The sequence below is a fragment of the Malaclemys terrapin genome, chromosome 2 (genome assembly GCF_027887155.1).
Source record: "Malaclemys terrapin pileata isolate rMalTer1 chromosome 2, rMalTer1.hap1, whole genome shotgun sequence".
Taxonomy (NCBI): domain Eukaryota; kingdom Metazoa; phylum Chordata; order Testudines; family Emydidae; genus Malaclemys; species Malaclemys terrapin.
In genome coordinates, this window is record NC_071506.1 from 56391339 (window position 1) to 56409298 (window position 17960).

The following is a 17960-nucleotide window of genomic DNA, read 5'->3' on the forward strand; positions in this document are numbered from 1 at the left end:
TTAATGCCTGTGTGCTGTGCCCCATAAAAAATGTTAATTAAAAGCTTAATTGCCCGTCTAGAACTTAGCAAAAACTGTAGTTCATTTCCTCTAGAATTCACATATAATTTGACAATTTGCTCACATAAAAAGCATTTCACTTTTAGTACTAGTTGTAGTGTTTATTGACTAGTAATGATGCAGCCAGCCTTCTCGTGCAAAGTTTTTATTTTTAATTGTATGGCTTTTATGTAATTAGCCTAACATGAGTAACTGGAAATTTTATTTTAGCGATCCATCTTGCTTTTAGTCAAACAGGTTGCAGTGCATGATGTTGCATGTAAGTAGCTTTCTGCCAATCAGTGTTTATGTATGTAATGTCAATTTTATCCTAAAGAATTTGAAAGTAAAGCAGAATTTCTTTCAGTCCTTAAGAACACTGATTTGGAATTTTAGCTCTGAGGAATATACAATAGATGTAAGTTTCACAGTGGATTTTTAAAAATTAATTATTTTGAAAGAAAATAGGATTGTTTGTAAAAACCAGTATATTTTCCCAACTTTGAATGTAGCATAAGGAACAAAGTAGTCTTAAGTTACCAAATAGCAGCGTAAGAGATACACTATAAATATAAGTGGCATTTGGAATTTTCAATAGATATACTGTGCCTATTTATAAAACTGATTTAATCAGAAACATTTTCCACATGATCTCATCGCATAGTATCTGAGCATAAATATTGTTGTTTCACTTTAAAATGTCACCTTTCATGGTGACCTTTGAATCTCATGTGCCATCTGCTAATAAACATGTCTTAAAGATGTGCAACCCTGGACCTTACCGCTCTTGTTAATGTATTAATCTTTCAGACAAGTCAAGCATCTGGGAGAGAAAGCAGACAATAAACAGACTAACTCAGGCACCATTGCTCAGGACTGCAAGGATTCAAAGGCTGTCGTCTAGGAGCTTCCCAGCACCCATGGCCGCCACTGCATCCTTATAAACCTGTCAACACGCAATAGGGTGTATGTGTACGAGGAAATGAATGACTAATACTATTATTTGAGTCTTATGTGAAGACAACACTATTCTAACACAAGAGATAGTATACATGGTACTGCTTATTCAACTGGGGGAAAATAAAATTGAGCTTTTCCCTCAGTACTTGAGATCAGATCATAACTCAATTGCCCAGAGGCAGCAGAAATCTGATCATGTTACTGGAACTTAAAATAACAATTAATTAACAAAGTGTTATGAAAAAAGGTAAAGTTTTAAACTGATTAATATGAGTCAGCATTGATTCAGTCACACAGTTTTTTCATAGTGTAGTTTAAGTTCAGCTTTACTCTTTTTTAAAATAAATGCTTGAATATTTTAAAATTAACCAATGACAGTGCTGTGAGAATTGTAGTTGTTGTCTTCATATATAGTCATACAGCTTATCTTTTTATGCAGCCATTATGCATTTTTCATTCTGTATCAATATGTATGACTTTAAGATGCACTACTCAGAGTTGTATGCAAACAGAAGTTTAAATCATGAAAAGTCTTTGCTTAAACATGAACTGATGTTAGTAATGATCAGTCGCAATATACTCCAGGAAAAGCAGTTACCGTATTTGATTTCCCTCCCCGTTATCAATTGAAAAGGCGTCTTGCCTCCAAGGAACATTTCCCCCTTAATTCTGTTCTCTGTTGTGTGAAGCACATCTACACCCCATTCTGTGTGTTGTATCAACCCACCGTTTGCATCAACTGAGTGTTTTTAATAACTGCATTCTGATCAGGAACAGCAGATAGGATTGAAATGTTATCTAGAAAAGGGAAGAAAACAGTTGAAACAGATGGAAAGATTTTCCTTGTAGAAGGTATGGTATTAGAGATTAAACTGGCAGCTGCACTCGGTACCAGAATGTTCAGATATGTGGGCAAATGCAGTAAAACCACATCAGTTCATGTGTACAATGGTGGTGTCATCTCTTCTTTATTCTTTAAAAATATTCACCTAGCAGGACTACTTGAAAAGTCACAAAAACTTACACTGAACAACTAGTACCTATGATAAGAACTGGATTAGACCATATCTTCCACCACGGGGCTGCCTCCTATGAAACTATGGTTCTACTTATATATAACCCCAAGCTCATTTTAGATTCAAGTATATAATTTTTTAAAGAGCTTTCCATTTTTTTTATCTTGTGCAACAAAAACATGACGCAGCTGTCAATTGCACAACAATAGAATTACAATTACATAAGATTTCACAAGCACATAACCCACAAATCACAACCTGTCTGACTCACCTGACCTGAAAACACACAAATAGCAATATACGGAAACAGTGCAAATTGCATATGTATCTGGGCCCCATCTCTGAAAGTCCTTTGATGCTCTATGCTCTGCAAGGTAATAAGTATCATAAAACACACAAAGCTAGTTGCTGTGAAAAATTATATCCACAAAGTTGTGGCTTTACATCTGATCCTCTGCAGAATGCTCAGTCCTACTCTCATGAAGGTACTAAGAACCTTCATGCTCAGAGTTCTCAACTTCTGGGGGCTCTGCCTTCCCACCTCCCCCCAACTCCAGGTACGAGCAGTGCCTGTCTGGCTCCCAGAGTTGGGGAGGCTGGTGGGGAGGTTGAGTGCCCAGGCTCTCTGGTATCTGGGCCGTCTTTTGTCATTTTCACACAGAACATTCTCTGAGGTCAGTCAACAAACCAAAAGTTTCACATTTGACATTTCATCCTGCTTAGGGTAAAAAAAAAAATCCCCCAAAAAACGTTTTCTCAGAAATGGATTCCGTTTTTTCAGCCACCTCTAATGCTGAGCACCTTAGCTCCTGTGAAAGTGTGTAACTTCCAGGAGGCATTTGGCAGGATCAGAGTCTTAAAATGGTAGAGAAATATTGAACTATGACCAATGTCTTTTTCAAGGAGCGCATTGTCTCCATTGGCTATGGAAGTGGGCAGTTCTTCTGCACCCTTCAGTCTAGCAGCCTGCTAACCTAGGACAGGCTTAGACCAGTGGTTCTCAACTAGGGGTACACACAGGTCTCCCAGGGGATACATCAACTTATCTAGATATTTACCTAGTTTTAAAACAGGCTACATAAAAAGCACTAGCGAAGTCTGTACACACTAAAATTTCATACAATGACTTGTTTATACTGCTCTATATACTATACACTGAAATGTAAGTATAATATTTATATTCCAGTTGATTTATTTTATAATTATATGGTAAAATGAGAAAGTCGGCAATTTTTCAGTACCAGTGCACTGTGACACTTCTGTATTTTTATTTTTATGTCTAATTTTGTAAGCAAGTAGTTTTTAACTAAAGTGAAACCTGGGGGTACGCAAGGCAAGTCAGACTCCTGAAAGGGGTACAGTAGTGGAAAGGTTAAGTGCCATTGGCTTAGATTACTGTTGACAGCGTTTCCAAATATGCTGTACATATTACAGGCCCTATTAACACCTATCTTAGAGAAACCCACAAGAGGAAGAGAGAAACCTATTTTTAAAACACTTTGCATGGTGAACTGCATGTATTTAGGGTAATATTCCTCCTGTTGAGACTGGGGAGGGACTAGCAGCAGCCATTTGGAGGGGTGGAGTGGCACAGCCTTGGATTGTGCAGGTGTTCAGAGGTCTCCAGGGAAATCGACAGATCTGGGCACATCCAAGAGCAGAGCTAGCACAACCACACTGAGTCCCACCCAACCCCTCGACCGCAGTGCTCACTCACTTCCATGGGTTGGCTTCCTGAGGAGGAGAAGCTGATGTTGCTCAGAGCAACGTCATCTCCTGATGAGAAGTGTGCCGGAATAGGAGATCTGTCCCAGGTGATAATATTGCCAACATCAGTCACTTCCCAGCTCTGCCATCTCTAGTCCAACATAGTCTCCAAAGGGTTTCTCAATGTATTTCGTGCTGTTCGCTTGGAGGCTCAGGTGGATGAAGGAACCAATGCCAGAATTGCTTTGCTCCTCTATCTCTACTAACTTTGGAAACTATCAGGCTGAAATTTTGCTTTTTTTCATGTTCTCCATGTTATACAGCAACATGAATAGCACAAGTGTAGATCAGGTCAGTAGATTCAAAGGTAAGTCATTCATATGCAAGCAATACCATTGACTTTTGTGGCATTGCCTGGGTGTAATCAAGGAGATTGCTTAGGCATAATCCACTTCTTCTTCAATGCTTAGCCAGACTGTCGGCTGTAGCAATCATTTGCCATTTGGTCCGTTCCTGCGCAACTGCGAAGGTGTGATGGCCTGAGAGTCCAACTACTCTTCACTTTAACAGTTGTATTATAAACATGTATTATATAAATGGCAGATAGCCCCTCCACTAAAACTCAGTAACAAACCAAAATCTTGCCCCTGGAGTTACACTCAGAAACAATCACAACTACACAGTTCACATCTGAAGCATCAGTGTCCTCCAAGCTCATGTTGCCCTCTTCTCTGTGTTGAATTCCAGGTGTCTCCCCCAAACTCTTTATGCAGGGTATCCAGCCTTTGCCCCAGACAAAAGGGAGTTGATAATTTCATTTCTCTGTCAGACTCCAGAAAATGCCTTCCGCTTCACAAATAAAACCCCTGAGTAGTCCAGCTAGAATGTTCCGGTTGATTCTCATGAGACTCTCAATGTAAGTGCCAGTTCCTGGGCACTGTAGCCTTTGGAAATTTTACTGCACTAACTTACAATGCAATCTTCCAAGTGCAATGTAATTTTAGTCTTTGTGAAACCTGTATTAACAAGAGGCCTGCTTCTACCTAGCTTCGTGCCTTGTGTGGTCATTTAAACCTGTACAAAGGGAGTGTAAAATGCCACCTGGCTCAGTGACTAGTGTTTTGTGTTTACTTTGTGCAGGTATAAGTGACCACGCAAAGTGGAAGGCAGTTGGAGAAGCAGAACCAATGTTTCCTTAGGCTCAACATTAAACATTAAAGGATTTTTGAAGATTAATTAAACCTGATGCTGTGCTTCTTGAAAGAGCACAAGGTTGACTATTAACAACTCAGGTCCAGACTACATATGCTCAGAAAACTATCCAAGCAAAAATGGCACCTTCCTAGGCCTGCTCCCAGTGTCTAGTCAGTGTCATGACTTTATTTTTCTGACAAAAAAGTAAGATTTCTACTATTTTTAACTTTGTTTAGTCCTGCGGAACCAGGACAGCGCTGAGCGAGTGAGCTGGATTTGTTTCGGGGTCATGAATTGGTAACAGAATTTGTAACGATTTTACAACTGCCGAATTGTCCATTCCTGGTGATGCCCAAACCAGGAAGAACATAAACTGACGTTCACATCTCAGGTGGTGTGCACAGCTGGCAGTTACCAGCAGGGCCGGCTCTATGTTTTTTACCGCCCCAAGCAAAACAAATTTTGGCTGCCCCCCGTCCCAGCCCCGGGCTCCTTGCCGCACCCTCCTGCTGCCCCAGTCCTGGATTCTCCCCCCCGAACCACACCCCCCTGCTGCCCCAGCCCTGGGCTCTCCCCCCCCAACACACACACACCTCCTGCCGCTCCTGCCCTGGGCTCTCACCCCCCTCCCCCCGCACCTGCCCCCTCCTTCCGCCGCAGCCCTGGGTCACTGGTAACTTGCTCCCAGGGCAGGTCATTCAGCAGGAATTTTAGATGTGCACAGAACACAGATAGGTTTGGTTCCCATATGGTTACAGAACTGCAGTGAAGTGGAACAATTTTCAGCTTGTGTGATTGGAGGATATCTGGATGCATATTATAAGACTGTCCTACATAAATGAGGAAAAGTTGAGGTGCCTTTATTATTCTTTTGTTCCACTCTTTCTTTCTATGGGGAATTTGCCAATGCAATATCACTGTCTTCCTTTTAAACAAACAAACAAAAGGCAATGGCTGTTGAAAATAGCAATTCCAGTCCTAATAACCACTGGGAAGCATTTCTTGCTCAATTTTATCCTACTTTTTCTACAGCAAGTTACAGTGGATCAGTATATTTGATTTGGGAGAAATGAAGTAACAGCAGCCCGAATTGAGCTTGAGCACTCCTGAATTTTGAGGTGTTCAAATCTGGAAGGCAGGTGCTGGGGGGGGCGGGGCTGTGGCTCCGCAGGGAAGCATGCAGCATGTATGCAGCAGCGTGTCTGGTGCTGCACGGAGCCAGACACGCTGGTCTGAGTGGCACGGTAAGGGGGCTGGGGGGATTGGAGAAGGGGTATGGAGTTCCAGGGGGGGCAGTCAAGGGACAAGGAGCAGGGGGGGTTGCATGGGGCGGAGGTTCAGGGGGACAGTCAGGGGCAGGGAGAATGGGGGGTTAGATGGGTCAGGGGTTCGGGGGGGCAGTCAGGGGACAGGCAGCAGTTGGATAGGCATGGGAGTCCCAGGGGTTTGTCAGGGGACAGGTAGGGGATGGGGTCCTAACGAGGAAGTTGGGGGGGGTCTCAGGAGGGGGCAGTTGGGGACAAGGAGAAGGGAGGCTTAGATAGGGTGGGGTCCGGGGAGGGGGCAATCAGGGGACAAGGACCAGTGAGGCTTAGATAGGGGGTGGGGTCCTGGGGGGCAGTTAGGGGCAGGGGTCCCGGGAGGGGGTGATCGGGGGACAGAGAGCAGGGGGATTGGATGGGTTGGGGTTTCTGTGGGGGGCAGTCGGAGGGAGTGGATGGGGGCAGGGTGGGGCTACCCTCCCTCCCCGTGGAATGTCCTATTTTTTGAATGTTAAAATATGGTATCCCTACTCACAGTGCAGCTCTCCATTCACAGCAGGCTGCAGCATGAGGTCTCAGCTTCCTCACTCCCTCCCCCTCTTTTCTGTTGGTAGTGGCCAAGGGAATGCTGGGAAATGTAGTTCTTTCCCTGCTCCAGGGCTGGCTCTATAGGCAGGGAGCTAACCAAGGAACTACAGCTCCCAGGGCCCTCTGTTGGTTCTCAGATCCCAGGCTGGATCCCCCGGCTGCCGCCCCTGCAAATGGGCTGCCCCAAGCACGTGCTTGCTTTGCTGATGCCTAGAGCCGCCCCTGGTTACCAGTTAATCCCTCCCAGCCTGAAGGCCTGGAGCCTCTTTGATGAGGCTTCTCTGGGGTGGGAGGGTCTGGGAATGGATTTCCCTGGCCATAGATCAGGGGATAGGGAGGCTGTGGTCCTTCCTACTCACAGGCATGGAGAGCAGCATGGGGGCCTCGACATGTAAGACATTACACATGAATCCCATGGGACCAATTTACAGGACCACTTTTGAGGCATGCTAAGGCTGGTGACACAATGCAGGTGTTCCAGTCTGTGTAGCACTGCTACATGCAACATGTTTATCAACAGCGCAGCCGTCGTTCAATAGTCCAGTATAGCAGTGCACTTTGGACGGAGTTTGACCCTTGCTACACAATTTGCCAAAGATCCTGAGACCAGTTCATCCCCACTGGGAGTTACCCCAGTCATGAATGTGACCCTAGTCTTTAAATGTGACCATTCCTGTTAGTGCATAGCTGTTCCTACTGGATCCCCAGACAGCAGCATCAAAATGCTATTCGGAAATGTTTCTCTGCAGTGATCTTAAAGAGATTTTCCTCCAACAGCCCTGATTCTTCCCTCTACAAAACTGGTAAATAAAAAATATTTCATAGTGTTTAACTGTTTTAAAAATGGACAATGAACATCTGAAATGCTCTGACATGTCCACATATGTCTACTGTGCCTGAAACACTTAGGCTAAGTGGCACCACAGCAAATAATCATTTGTATTTAGTGTTTTAGATCGTACGTTCTGTGAGGCAGAGTCTGAGTCAACTTTTGTTTGCAAAGTGCCTAGAACAATGCAGGTGCTAGTGCAAGCGAAATAACCACCACCACTTAGCCTGCACTCAGCATGTTTCACCCATGAAACATTTCACAAAGGGGAGCAAGCAGCATCTTGCTATTTTACAGTTGGGGAACTTGTGGTACATTGTGAGGTAAGTGATTTGACCACGCCAAACAGTGACAGCACTTGCCATAGACTGCTTCTTCCATGCTACCTCCTTTGGCAGAGGCACTATCATTAAGGTCATGTCAATTTTCCCATTACAAGGGCTAAGCGCTAAATTTTTATGCAGTTATGGGCCTACAAGATCTTTTAGTAATTGGGAATTGTACACAGGTTAAAATGCGCCCTAATTTTATTTTCAAGCTATTTTAAGCACCTTCTGTGGGCAGTGAACCACAATATCTCACACACACATGAGAAGTCTTTTCACGGGGAAGTTAAGTATCTAATGAAGTTCAAAGCAAGAGCATTCACATGGTCAATTTTAGACCACTTATTGCCTCCAATTGCACGTATAGCCTAGCAACCAACAATCAGCAAATTCTGAAGGAAGTTTTTATGTTCACAAATGGACATTGCTCACTAGGTTCCCAAACAGACAGAGGCATTGCCTGCACTAGTGCAGCACACAGCAGTATGATGCTTGTGGGGATGGGGTAGGTGAAGAAGATTTCTGCCTAAAGGCCCTTAATGGACTGAATCCTGGAAAGTGTTCTGAGCTTCCTACTTTCTCTAGATCATCCCATTCCTCTGAAGCATGAGGAAATGGGGATGAGCCACATGGGACTTATAGAGTCAACAGGGAAAATGTTTACATTTGTGTGTCTGTGGTTCCAGCATTATGGAATCCCTTTGACCTGAGGGTGACCATGAAATTAGGCCCTCTTTAAAATAGGTGTAAAAGCCCTGGCTAGCTCCGACTACCCTTGAACTCACCAGTCTTATTGAGGAGTCGCTGCTGAGTTTTATTCATGTTTGTGCTCCAACTCCCAAATGAAACCAAAAGCAAGACTAACATTCACTGCAACAAGAGTTGGATCAAGTCCTTAATCAGTATTTTTGTCTTGTAAAAAAGCCTCTATTGTTTCTGATCCTAAATGCTAGGCAAATAATGTGTATTGTTGGGAATATTTGTGTGCCTTTCTCCACAAACATGCAGGGTCCCTGCCTCTTTCTGCTTTCATTTGCATTATGTAAGCAGGTTTTCATGTCTCATTTTCCCTCTACATTCACACAAAGACGTCCTTTGTAATGAAGAGGAAAATCAGTAGCTTGAATAACATATTCTGTAGTTTGTAGTTCTCTGGGGGCAGCATTTCATGATAAGTGGGAAAGGGTTGTTGTCCTCCATCAAGTCTCTTATTAAAACATAGCTAGTTATCTCCATGGAACTGCACCTACAGTATTAGTGATTAGTTTGTATATCTGGCAAGACTTGCACAGGAGATCTCCCTGAGAACTAGAAGAAGAGAAGGATGTCGTGTTCACCAGCTAACCTCCTACTCTGCCCCCACCAAAAACAAAGAAACCTAAACTAATGGAAGGAAGGTGTCAGTTGGAGGGGGGAAATGATGCCATCTGTATATGTCTTCCCCTCATATCATCTACTCATGGCCCATACTTGCATGGGTTCCTTCCCCTTCTTGCTTTGCAATGATTTGAGCCTGAAGTGTGCAGTTTGTGGCTCAGACTTGCACAATGTTTCTGTGAGATGATTTCTATTAAAACACATGCCCTGTACTGTTTTAATTTTAAAGCACACTGCTTGACGTTTGCTTTATGCAGTTAGTCACGGGTAGGTGTGCGCTTTTGTACTTGGTGTTTTAACTTGGTAACAGTTTAGTACAAAGGAAATTTCAGGCATAACAATGAAAACATGTTTCTAATGTGTTCCCAATTAACTAGCCCTCAGTAATTGGTTTGTAGAAAACAGAGAATAAAGCAGTTACAAAGAATGATTTCCAACCTAAAGCCTCCACTCTCCACCCAGTGATACTCACCGGGCCACAATCAACCGTGGCACAACCAGACACAATTCCAGTGGAGTTACAGCCATTTATTCCAGGGCCAACTTTGGCCCTTTGAGTTCAGTAGGGTTGCACTGGAATAAATTAGGGAAAAATTAGTCTGGAGAATGCAATTCATGCCCTTCCCTCCGGTGTGTTGAAGATAAACTTGTGCACTGAAAACAGATGGCCTAAGCCTGCCTGCTTAGTTTTTGCCTATTGTTTAGGTGCACCGTAATATTTTTATCATGGTGTCACCTATTGAAATTGCTCACATGCAGCAATAATAATAAATCAATATTAAAACATAATTGGGCCTGATTCTCAGTTATACTGAGACCCCATTACACCACCCAGCAGTGGTGTAACAGAGGATCAGGCTCGACCAGGTGGACATGCAGTCGCCTTTCTCACCCACCCCTCAGGTACAGCATCTATGGCATGGCCATCGTTAGAACATGGGCACAAAGATTCACTGTCGGCTGCAATTGGCAAACAAGGCTGTAGGCTAGGACCATTTTTATTATTATTTTAACAACTTGGCTTTAATGAGAGCAACACAGACAGCCCCAAAACAAAACACGACTAAAGGCCAAATAAGATCCAAACGCCACAGCTTTAAGTGGCGAATGAGTGAAATTCTGGCTCCACAGAACGCAATGGGAGTTTTACCATTGACCTCAATGGGGTCAGGATTTCACCCAAAGAGGCTATTGCACACCAAGCTAGAAAGGCAGCTCAGATTGAATAAGGTAAAAACTATTTGGCCTGAAGCTTTCTGATCTTATTTCATCAGATAAGAGCATGTGTCTGATGCAATAATCTTCTTATAACAGAAAATTTACCACCCCCAGGATGCAGCACAACAAACTGGTTAAAAAGGTCAAAGGCTTGGATAGAGTCACATCCTGGAGAAGTAGTTGAAACGACCTTCCCAAACACAGATGAAAAATTGTGCTTTTGAACTCAGGCCAGATGGAAATCCAAAAGCAGCCCTGACTTCCAAACCACTTGAACACCAGCAGCAGGCAGCACCATGCTGCCTCTTCCCCCAAACTAGCACCATCATTTCTGAATTCTCTGGATTGATCTTATTTGAGCTAAGGACGCTCGCAGATCATATTTCCTTACAATAAGTGGTGTGGTTGCAGTGCCATCATTGCCATATATTATCAATGCCTCCTTTTGGAAGAGAAGGGTGCTAACCATCTTTAGACATGCAGAGGTCCATCTCCTGCCACTGCAGTGCTCTCCTTTATGGGCAAGGAGAAACAGAAAGTCATAGTTTTTAATTTCAGGTGCACCTACACCCCAGTGATACCATGGGAAGGTTCCAGATTTGTTCAGTGTTTCTTTGCCGTTGACATGATGCTTGTCAAGGTCAGGACTTATCTCCTGCCAACTTTAGAGCAGAGTAAGTCTTGGCAACTATTCTTTCAATAACTAAGGGACACTAACTGGTCTTCAGCATTTCAAGAAGAATTCCTAGAAGGTAGAAATCATTCACTGATGGACAGTGATTTATTGTCACCAATGGATTTCATATGCACCATCTTTCCAAGACCAATTTGTCATGTTGTTCAAGGTATGAGAGATTTCTTGGCAAAGTACTCTTTATACACAACTTGAGAGTATCATCAGTACACTGAAAATTCATAGCTGTCTCTCTTTTTTTGCCCCATGGACCTGCAAGTTTGGTCTCCATCCTGTAGTAATGCTTGGAAAGTATAGCCAGCTGGGTGTGAGATACATACATCATCCTCTGCTCTAGGAAAACAGAAGCCTTGCTGCTGGGTAGATAGCAGCACTTACCTTCATGACTACTAGGCTCAATTATTGTAATTCCATTTTAGCAGCAAGTAATGCAATCCACTTCAACCCATTGTCCTTAGATGCCTTCTAGATGGTTTGAAACAACTTTTATTAAAAATAGAATAGAACTGATTGCACTTATTAAGACAGGTAATGGATTTTCAGTGGGTCTTGGAGACAGCATTTTAAATGAACCACAGCTATTAGAGATGGAAAGATGCATTAGGTCTTTTACTGTACTCCCTTTGTTCTGCCCAAGATTCCTGTCTCACCACTATTTGTACTTTCATCTTTGTGCCTACTTCCAAGCTGCTCCTTCATGCCTAGAACTCCCGCTTGTTCAGGATTGTCTAAGAATTCACGTATTGTTTTGAGTGTCCATGATCACATCTCACACCGTGTGTGCTCTACATCAGCTGCCTAGGAACTGACCATTTGACTTGGAGTTGGCCCTGTTGATTTTTAAAACCTTGAACAGTGTAGATCCAGGCTGTACTTGATAGCTCCTTGTTATGCCTCATCCTGACAGATCGCTGGGCTCCCAGGCACCAAGCTTTTAGGGAATCGCGTTGTCACATTTTAGGTCAGATGGGATTATGTCCCCACCTAACAGCTACCTCAGTTCATCAATCACACACACACACACACACACAGCGATTCACCCTGCTACAAACGCTTTTTCCCATGCAAAAGATACATTTTCGGACCACTGTTAGTCCCAGGCTCATTCATACACACTTACACTTATTTGGCCCCATGTAGTCATTTATTTTGACATGACAGTTTGGATTGGTTCTGTTAGTTTGGCTGTTAGGAGCATGAGCTTTTAGGCTGAGGGTTTCTTGTATTTGAGATTTAAGTTTCCATTTCCTTGCACAGTTCCCACAGTTCTTCATCAGAAGGGGGAATGCTTTAGAAATAAAATTAGCATCACTATTCATTACCTTATGGCCTGCACCGAGGAATAATGGATGCAACACGCACAACAATTCATAGCTGAAAGCCAAACAAATGCTAATACCAAGAACTGTCAATAACTTGGTGCCACGTGGGTCTCCCATGTTGTGCAATTAAAGGGTAGCCTGGGTGACCAAAGCTTTAGTTTAGTGATACTGTTAAATGAAATTAATCAGAATTTGAGTTAACTTAAAATGTGCTTTCTGTGCGTTCCTTAGCCTTTCCTTTGGTGCAATAAAAAGCTTTTTCAAGAGTAGGGTAAAGGTTGCTCCCAAAGGCTATTAACCTAGACTGTGTGTTTAGGAGGATTTCTCTGACTTCCATAATTCTGTGATATCCCTTTTAGCAGCCAAGCAAGTCAATCCCATAAATTCCTGTGGGTGGTTATTGGATGTGAGCTCTGGTATTAATTATTTATACAACACCACGAGTGTACATGATGCTTTATAGACAAACGACGATACCCCCAAAGGGCTTGCAACCAAATGGCACTAGTCCTACAAACACGTCCTACCCAGCATAGAATATACTATGCGCAATAGTTCCATTGAAGCCAATGGGGCTACTGACAGTCATAAGTATTCTGCTGGGTAGGGAGTGCTTGTGGGACTAGGCTGTGATTTAAAGCATGACGTGATCAGGGAAAGAAACATTTGATGGTAGGGGAGGGAGGGCAAGGGTTAGAGCAATAAGATCATGGCAGCTGCTTTGGGTATAATGAAGGTGTCTAGAGGAGTTTGTGTATTTTTAGCATTTTATGTTATTTATGGTACTGTTACTAAGAGAGGAAAGTGAAACTTTACGGGCCACACGGAGGAAGTGCAGTTGAAGGAGAGACTCGAAAGAAAGAGGGCAGGGCAGGGCTGACTAGGTTGGGAAGGGGACTCCAAGCGTAAGGAAGGATGTACAAAGCGGGGCTGGCTAGTTGTGGGCATCTCTGTCCCCTGCTGCGGGACATAGGCACCGGGTTCTTCAGAGTTTTACTAAGAGTGTTTTAAACAATTTCCCTGTACATTTCCCTGCTTTTGGCAAGCCCAGAGCAAACACATGTGTGACATTTAGCTGATAGGCTCCTTAGTAAAGGGAAGGTTGCCAGTGGACTCTTGTGCAACAATTTCTGCTACAAACCAATATGTACAACTGCCAGTTTCACTCTTGCAAAACAGACAGATTCCCTTCTCCCTCCCCCACACCAGCTGAAAGTGTGGAATACAACAGAGCCTTTAAATGCAGAGAAAACAATCAGCTGAGTCTAGGAGTTTGAAAGATATCAAGCATGACAGACAACGGGCTCTCTGCCCAGTAAAACAGTCAAAGCCATGGCACATACGGTTTGAAAAGGCAGTCTACCTGTTACAACAATATAATACTCTGTGCTTTCATGCCAGGATCTCAAAGCATTTTGAGAAACTAAACCTCAAAACACCCCTCCTCCCCCGCTCATCAGTGAGGGAGGGAACCCATCCTACAGATGAGTAAACCGAGGCACAAATTGGATACAGGATTTATCCGAAGTCTCAACATGTCAGTGACAGCAGTCCCAGGATTCAAACCCAGTAGTCCCGATGCCCCGATCCCTTCTCTAATAATCAGATCTCATTTCACTGGAAATTTACCATTCATTCAATCAAGGATTTTGTAGAAAAGTACAGCAACAGTGTAGTAGGTTACTTACTGGGACCAAGCCAATGACTGAACATGAATGCCAAGCAAACCAGAGCGTTGTCTGTCCTGTCTGAAGAGCAGCATCTGCAAGCAGGAAGGTCTAGTGAAAATAAACTAGATGGTTGAAGGAAATCCCACCCAGGATGGCCAATGTAGGCAACTGGCAAAAGAAGTAGGCCAGCATCAGGGGAGCTTAGCGGATGCCCCTGGGCTCAGAGACCGCATGCCCCAAGGTTCCGTAAGATACCAGATACCTAAATTCATTGCCGCAGCTCAGCCTTGCTGCACAGCTCTCCCTCAGTGGGCTAGTTGGTGACCCTGACCAGCTTCCCGGTTCATCATGCCCTTGAGACACCAGCTCGTCAGGTTTTAGAACAGGGTGAAGTGTAGCCCTTCTGCCAGGTGGAGTTGGTCACAACATGGGCCAGATCCAATATCCAAGGGCCCCTCTGAACCAGCTCGAGCCCCCCCCCCCCCCAGTAATCTGAGAAAATGACATACCACCTGTGGGCGCTTCTAAGAGGCAATACTTCCCCACTCACAAGCACTGAGTCTGTGTATAGCAGAGACAAACTTAATAAAAAGGGGAAAGGAACCTGATGTTAATTTGGAAAAACACCATAACCATGATTTGAACACATCTAACCATGATTTTAACACATCTAACCATGACCAAAATTCTAGCCCCAGAGTACATTGGTCAGTGTCCTTTGCCTCCGTTTCTCACTTTGCGGTGTGACAGTCCAACAAACATACATCCCTTTAGCATGCCACTCCCCTCTCCTTCCACCACACCCCACTCACAGCTGCTGTCTTTGGTCAGACCTAGAGTTCAGAGGTGCGTTCATGTGAATTCACCTCCCATTGGGTCGGGGGGAAGAAACATTGAGCAATGCCTCAGCTGCTGCCACCACCACAACTGCCTCCTAGTTGCCACCATTCGTTCTGCATCGCTGCCTGCTGCCATTGCTGCACCATCATTCACTCTGCTGCTGTCGGCCATTGTGCCATCGTGCTATCATCTGCTCCATCGCCCATGGCCCTGCAGCATCTCCTTCTGCTGCCACTGGCCTCTCCAAGTCGGCCTCTTGAGGTTCCACCCAGCTCTCAGCGAGTTCAGCAGCTAGAGGGGGAACCTCACTGCTAGTGCAGGCTGGGTAGTCTCTTCCACAGAAATGTTGTTCCACAGCAGGTCTAAGGCTGAGCTCTTAGACCTATTATCGGGGATTTCAGCTCTAGTGGTCACTTAACCAAACAGAAGACTCTCAATTGAGCCTAATCAGCTCCTCCTTTAAACAGTGGGGAGGGGCAGGTCAAATAGTGCCTATGACTCTTAGGCAGAGCCCACACCACTAGGTAGAAACACCACCATCTCCCCCCTGGGTTCTGGCATCCAACCCCCTGCTTAACAAGTTCAGTTCAGTTAAGGGTGAGACCCTCAATCAGGACAGACTAAGGACAGTTCTGCTGCCCTTGACTCATACAAGCAGGATAACAACATTTCATTACCCCTGCATTCAGTACTAACGTGATTTGTACAACACCAGCCAAAATTGAGCACAGATCTATCTCACATCTATCACAGATCTATCTACACAGAGTAGATGTGCTCATATAAATACAGTCTAATCCTGAACCCTTTTCCCCTCAGCTCATCACTAGCCATCGGGGAGAGCTCATTCAAATCTTGCTTACGTGAGGCAAGGGATACTAGCCCTGAGGTCAGGGAGGGTTTTCAGGCAGAGATATATATAACAAGGCAGCACTTCTCCCCAGCTTGCAAATGATCCACTGCCACACCCACAGTCTCTTTGAGGCAGTTTTAGTGTCCAAACTTAAGCAAAACCAACAAAAACAGCTCCTCAGCTCACTCTAGGCTACAATCCCCAAGGGAATTTCCCCCTTTATCTCTCAGGCACTCACTGGCTCCCCTTCTAGGGGACCCTGACAGGCCTGCTGCTTCTGCATCCTGGTCCCTGAACACCACTGCACATGGCTTTCCCCCCTTGCAGCCCCATTTCAGAACAGTTCCTCGCAGGTTCTCACTGCCACACTCTCCCAGGGGACTCTGGAAATCCTGCTCCTTGCAGCCTGTTACCTCTCACTCACTGGGTCTCCTCCTCCTTCCCCAGCCCCAGGTGCCCTCTTTTAAAGCCCAAGCTGAGTCAGCTGATGCAGCACAGATGCACTGGTCATGTTCCCCCTTAAAAGACCAGCATCGCCATGTGACAGTGCAGATGGGAATGTTTATGTGCAGTAAGTCCCTTGCCTCTGCAGCCCTCTTGACATGAGTCCCCCATGAATCCTGCCTACCCTGCCACCACCAGAAAGGTGGGAAACGGGAGTTGCATGTTAAGGAGAGACACAAATCAGTGAAGGTAAGGCACAGCTGACTAGGTCAGGGAGAGGATTCTAGCTGCGGGGAAGAATGCAGAGGTCAGGGAAGCAGATGTTGGAGGTACCAAGAAGAGGGAGAGGAGCTGAGAGTGAACGTCAGGGCACAGGAAGGGAGCCAGCAACTGAGAAGCTGGGCCGGAATATTTCCAGCACATTACATGAGGCCAGGCATATGGAAGGGTGTTGTGTCAGTTCTAGGGGAGAAGAAGGGATCAGCAGTCAGAGGCAATCAGAGTACTCCCTAGGATGGGGGACGGAAGGAATCAAACAGTGAGGAAGAATATTCTTCTCTTCAGTTCCCCACAGCAACTTACTTGGCCTCAGTGCTCCAAGAGTTAAAATCCAGGGTTTTAGTTATGAAAGAAAGTAACATGGAAATCAAACTGGATGTTATTCCTCCTGCTTTCTGTTGGGCTATACTCTGTTCTCCATGACTCTGGCATACATTTGGAGTAACTCCATTGAAATCAATGGCGTTATTCTGGATTTACACCTTGTGAGAAAAGAATTTGTGCTATAATGAGTAGCTGATAAATCCCAATGTGACATTCCCCTTTGGTGTTATCTGGACTGGTGATCTGCTAGGTCACTCCAATCCTTGACTCTGGGAGCCAGCCTTACCCTCCTCTGCTGTGAGAACGCCCACTCCTGGGCTGTTCACGCACAGCCTCTGGCATGTGAGCTGCTCCTTGGATTGTGCAACCGAATGACACTAGCCAATATCTCCGGTCCCAGAGTGTCCAGTCTTGCAGTGTCCAGTTATGTCCGCTGGATGCTGCAAGTTTATATGAGTTCATCAATTTAACAAAGAAATTGATATGTACCAGGCTTGTTATCCCAAGGGGAGTCTCCAACATGCTTTAAACCAAATGCACTGTTTCAGGTAGAATAAACAAACGAATTTATTAACTATGAAAAATAGATTTTAAGTGATTATAAGTCAAAACATAAGTCAGATTCAGTCAAATGAAATAAAAGCAAAACGCATTCTAAGCTGATCTTAACATTTTCAGTGCCCTTACAAACTTAGATGCTTCTCACCACAGGCTGGCTGGCTGGTTGCTCTTCAGCTAGACTCTCCCCTTTGATCAGCGCTTCAGTCGCTTGGTGGTGGTGTCTGTAGATGTAGGTGGAAGAGAGAGAGCATGGCAAGCGTCTCTCTCTTTTATCATGTTCTTTCTTCCCTCTTGGCTTTGCCCCCTGCCTTCAGAGTCAGGTGAGCATTACCTGATCGCAGTCCCAAACTGACCAAAGGAAGGGGGCGACTCACTCAAGAGTCTAACAGATTCTTTTGTTGCTGCCTAGGCCAGTGTCCTTTGTTCCTGTGAGGCTGGGCTGGGTTTGTCCCATATG

General features: G+C 44.6%; 1 protein-coding gene across 6 annotated transcripts in view; it reads left to right on the plus strand.

The window, feature by feature from the left end:
- Positions 1–1948, plus strand: part of STAU2 (staufen double-stranded RNA binding protein 2) — a 222734-nt gene extending 220786 nt beyond the window's left edge. For all 6 annotated transcript variants that reach the window (XM_054017183.1, XM_054017187.1, XM_054017188.1 and 3 more), the window contains one exon: positions 850–1948. In XM_054017183.1, coding sequence (XP_053873158.1) covers positions 850–943 — 94 coding nt within the window. In that variant the 3' untranslated portion in view covers positions 944–1948. The remainder of the gene's footprint in view (positions 1–849) is intronic.
- Positions 1949–17960: the final 16012 nt, after the last annotated feature.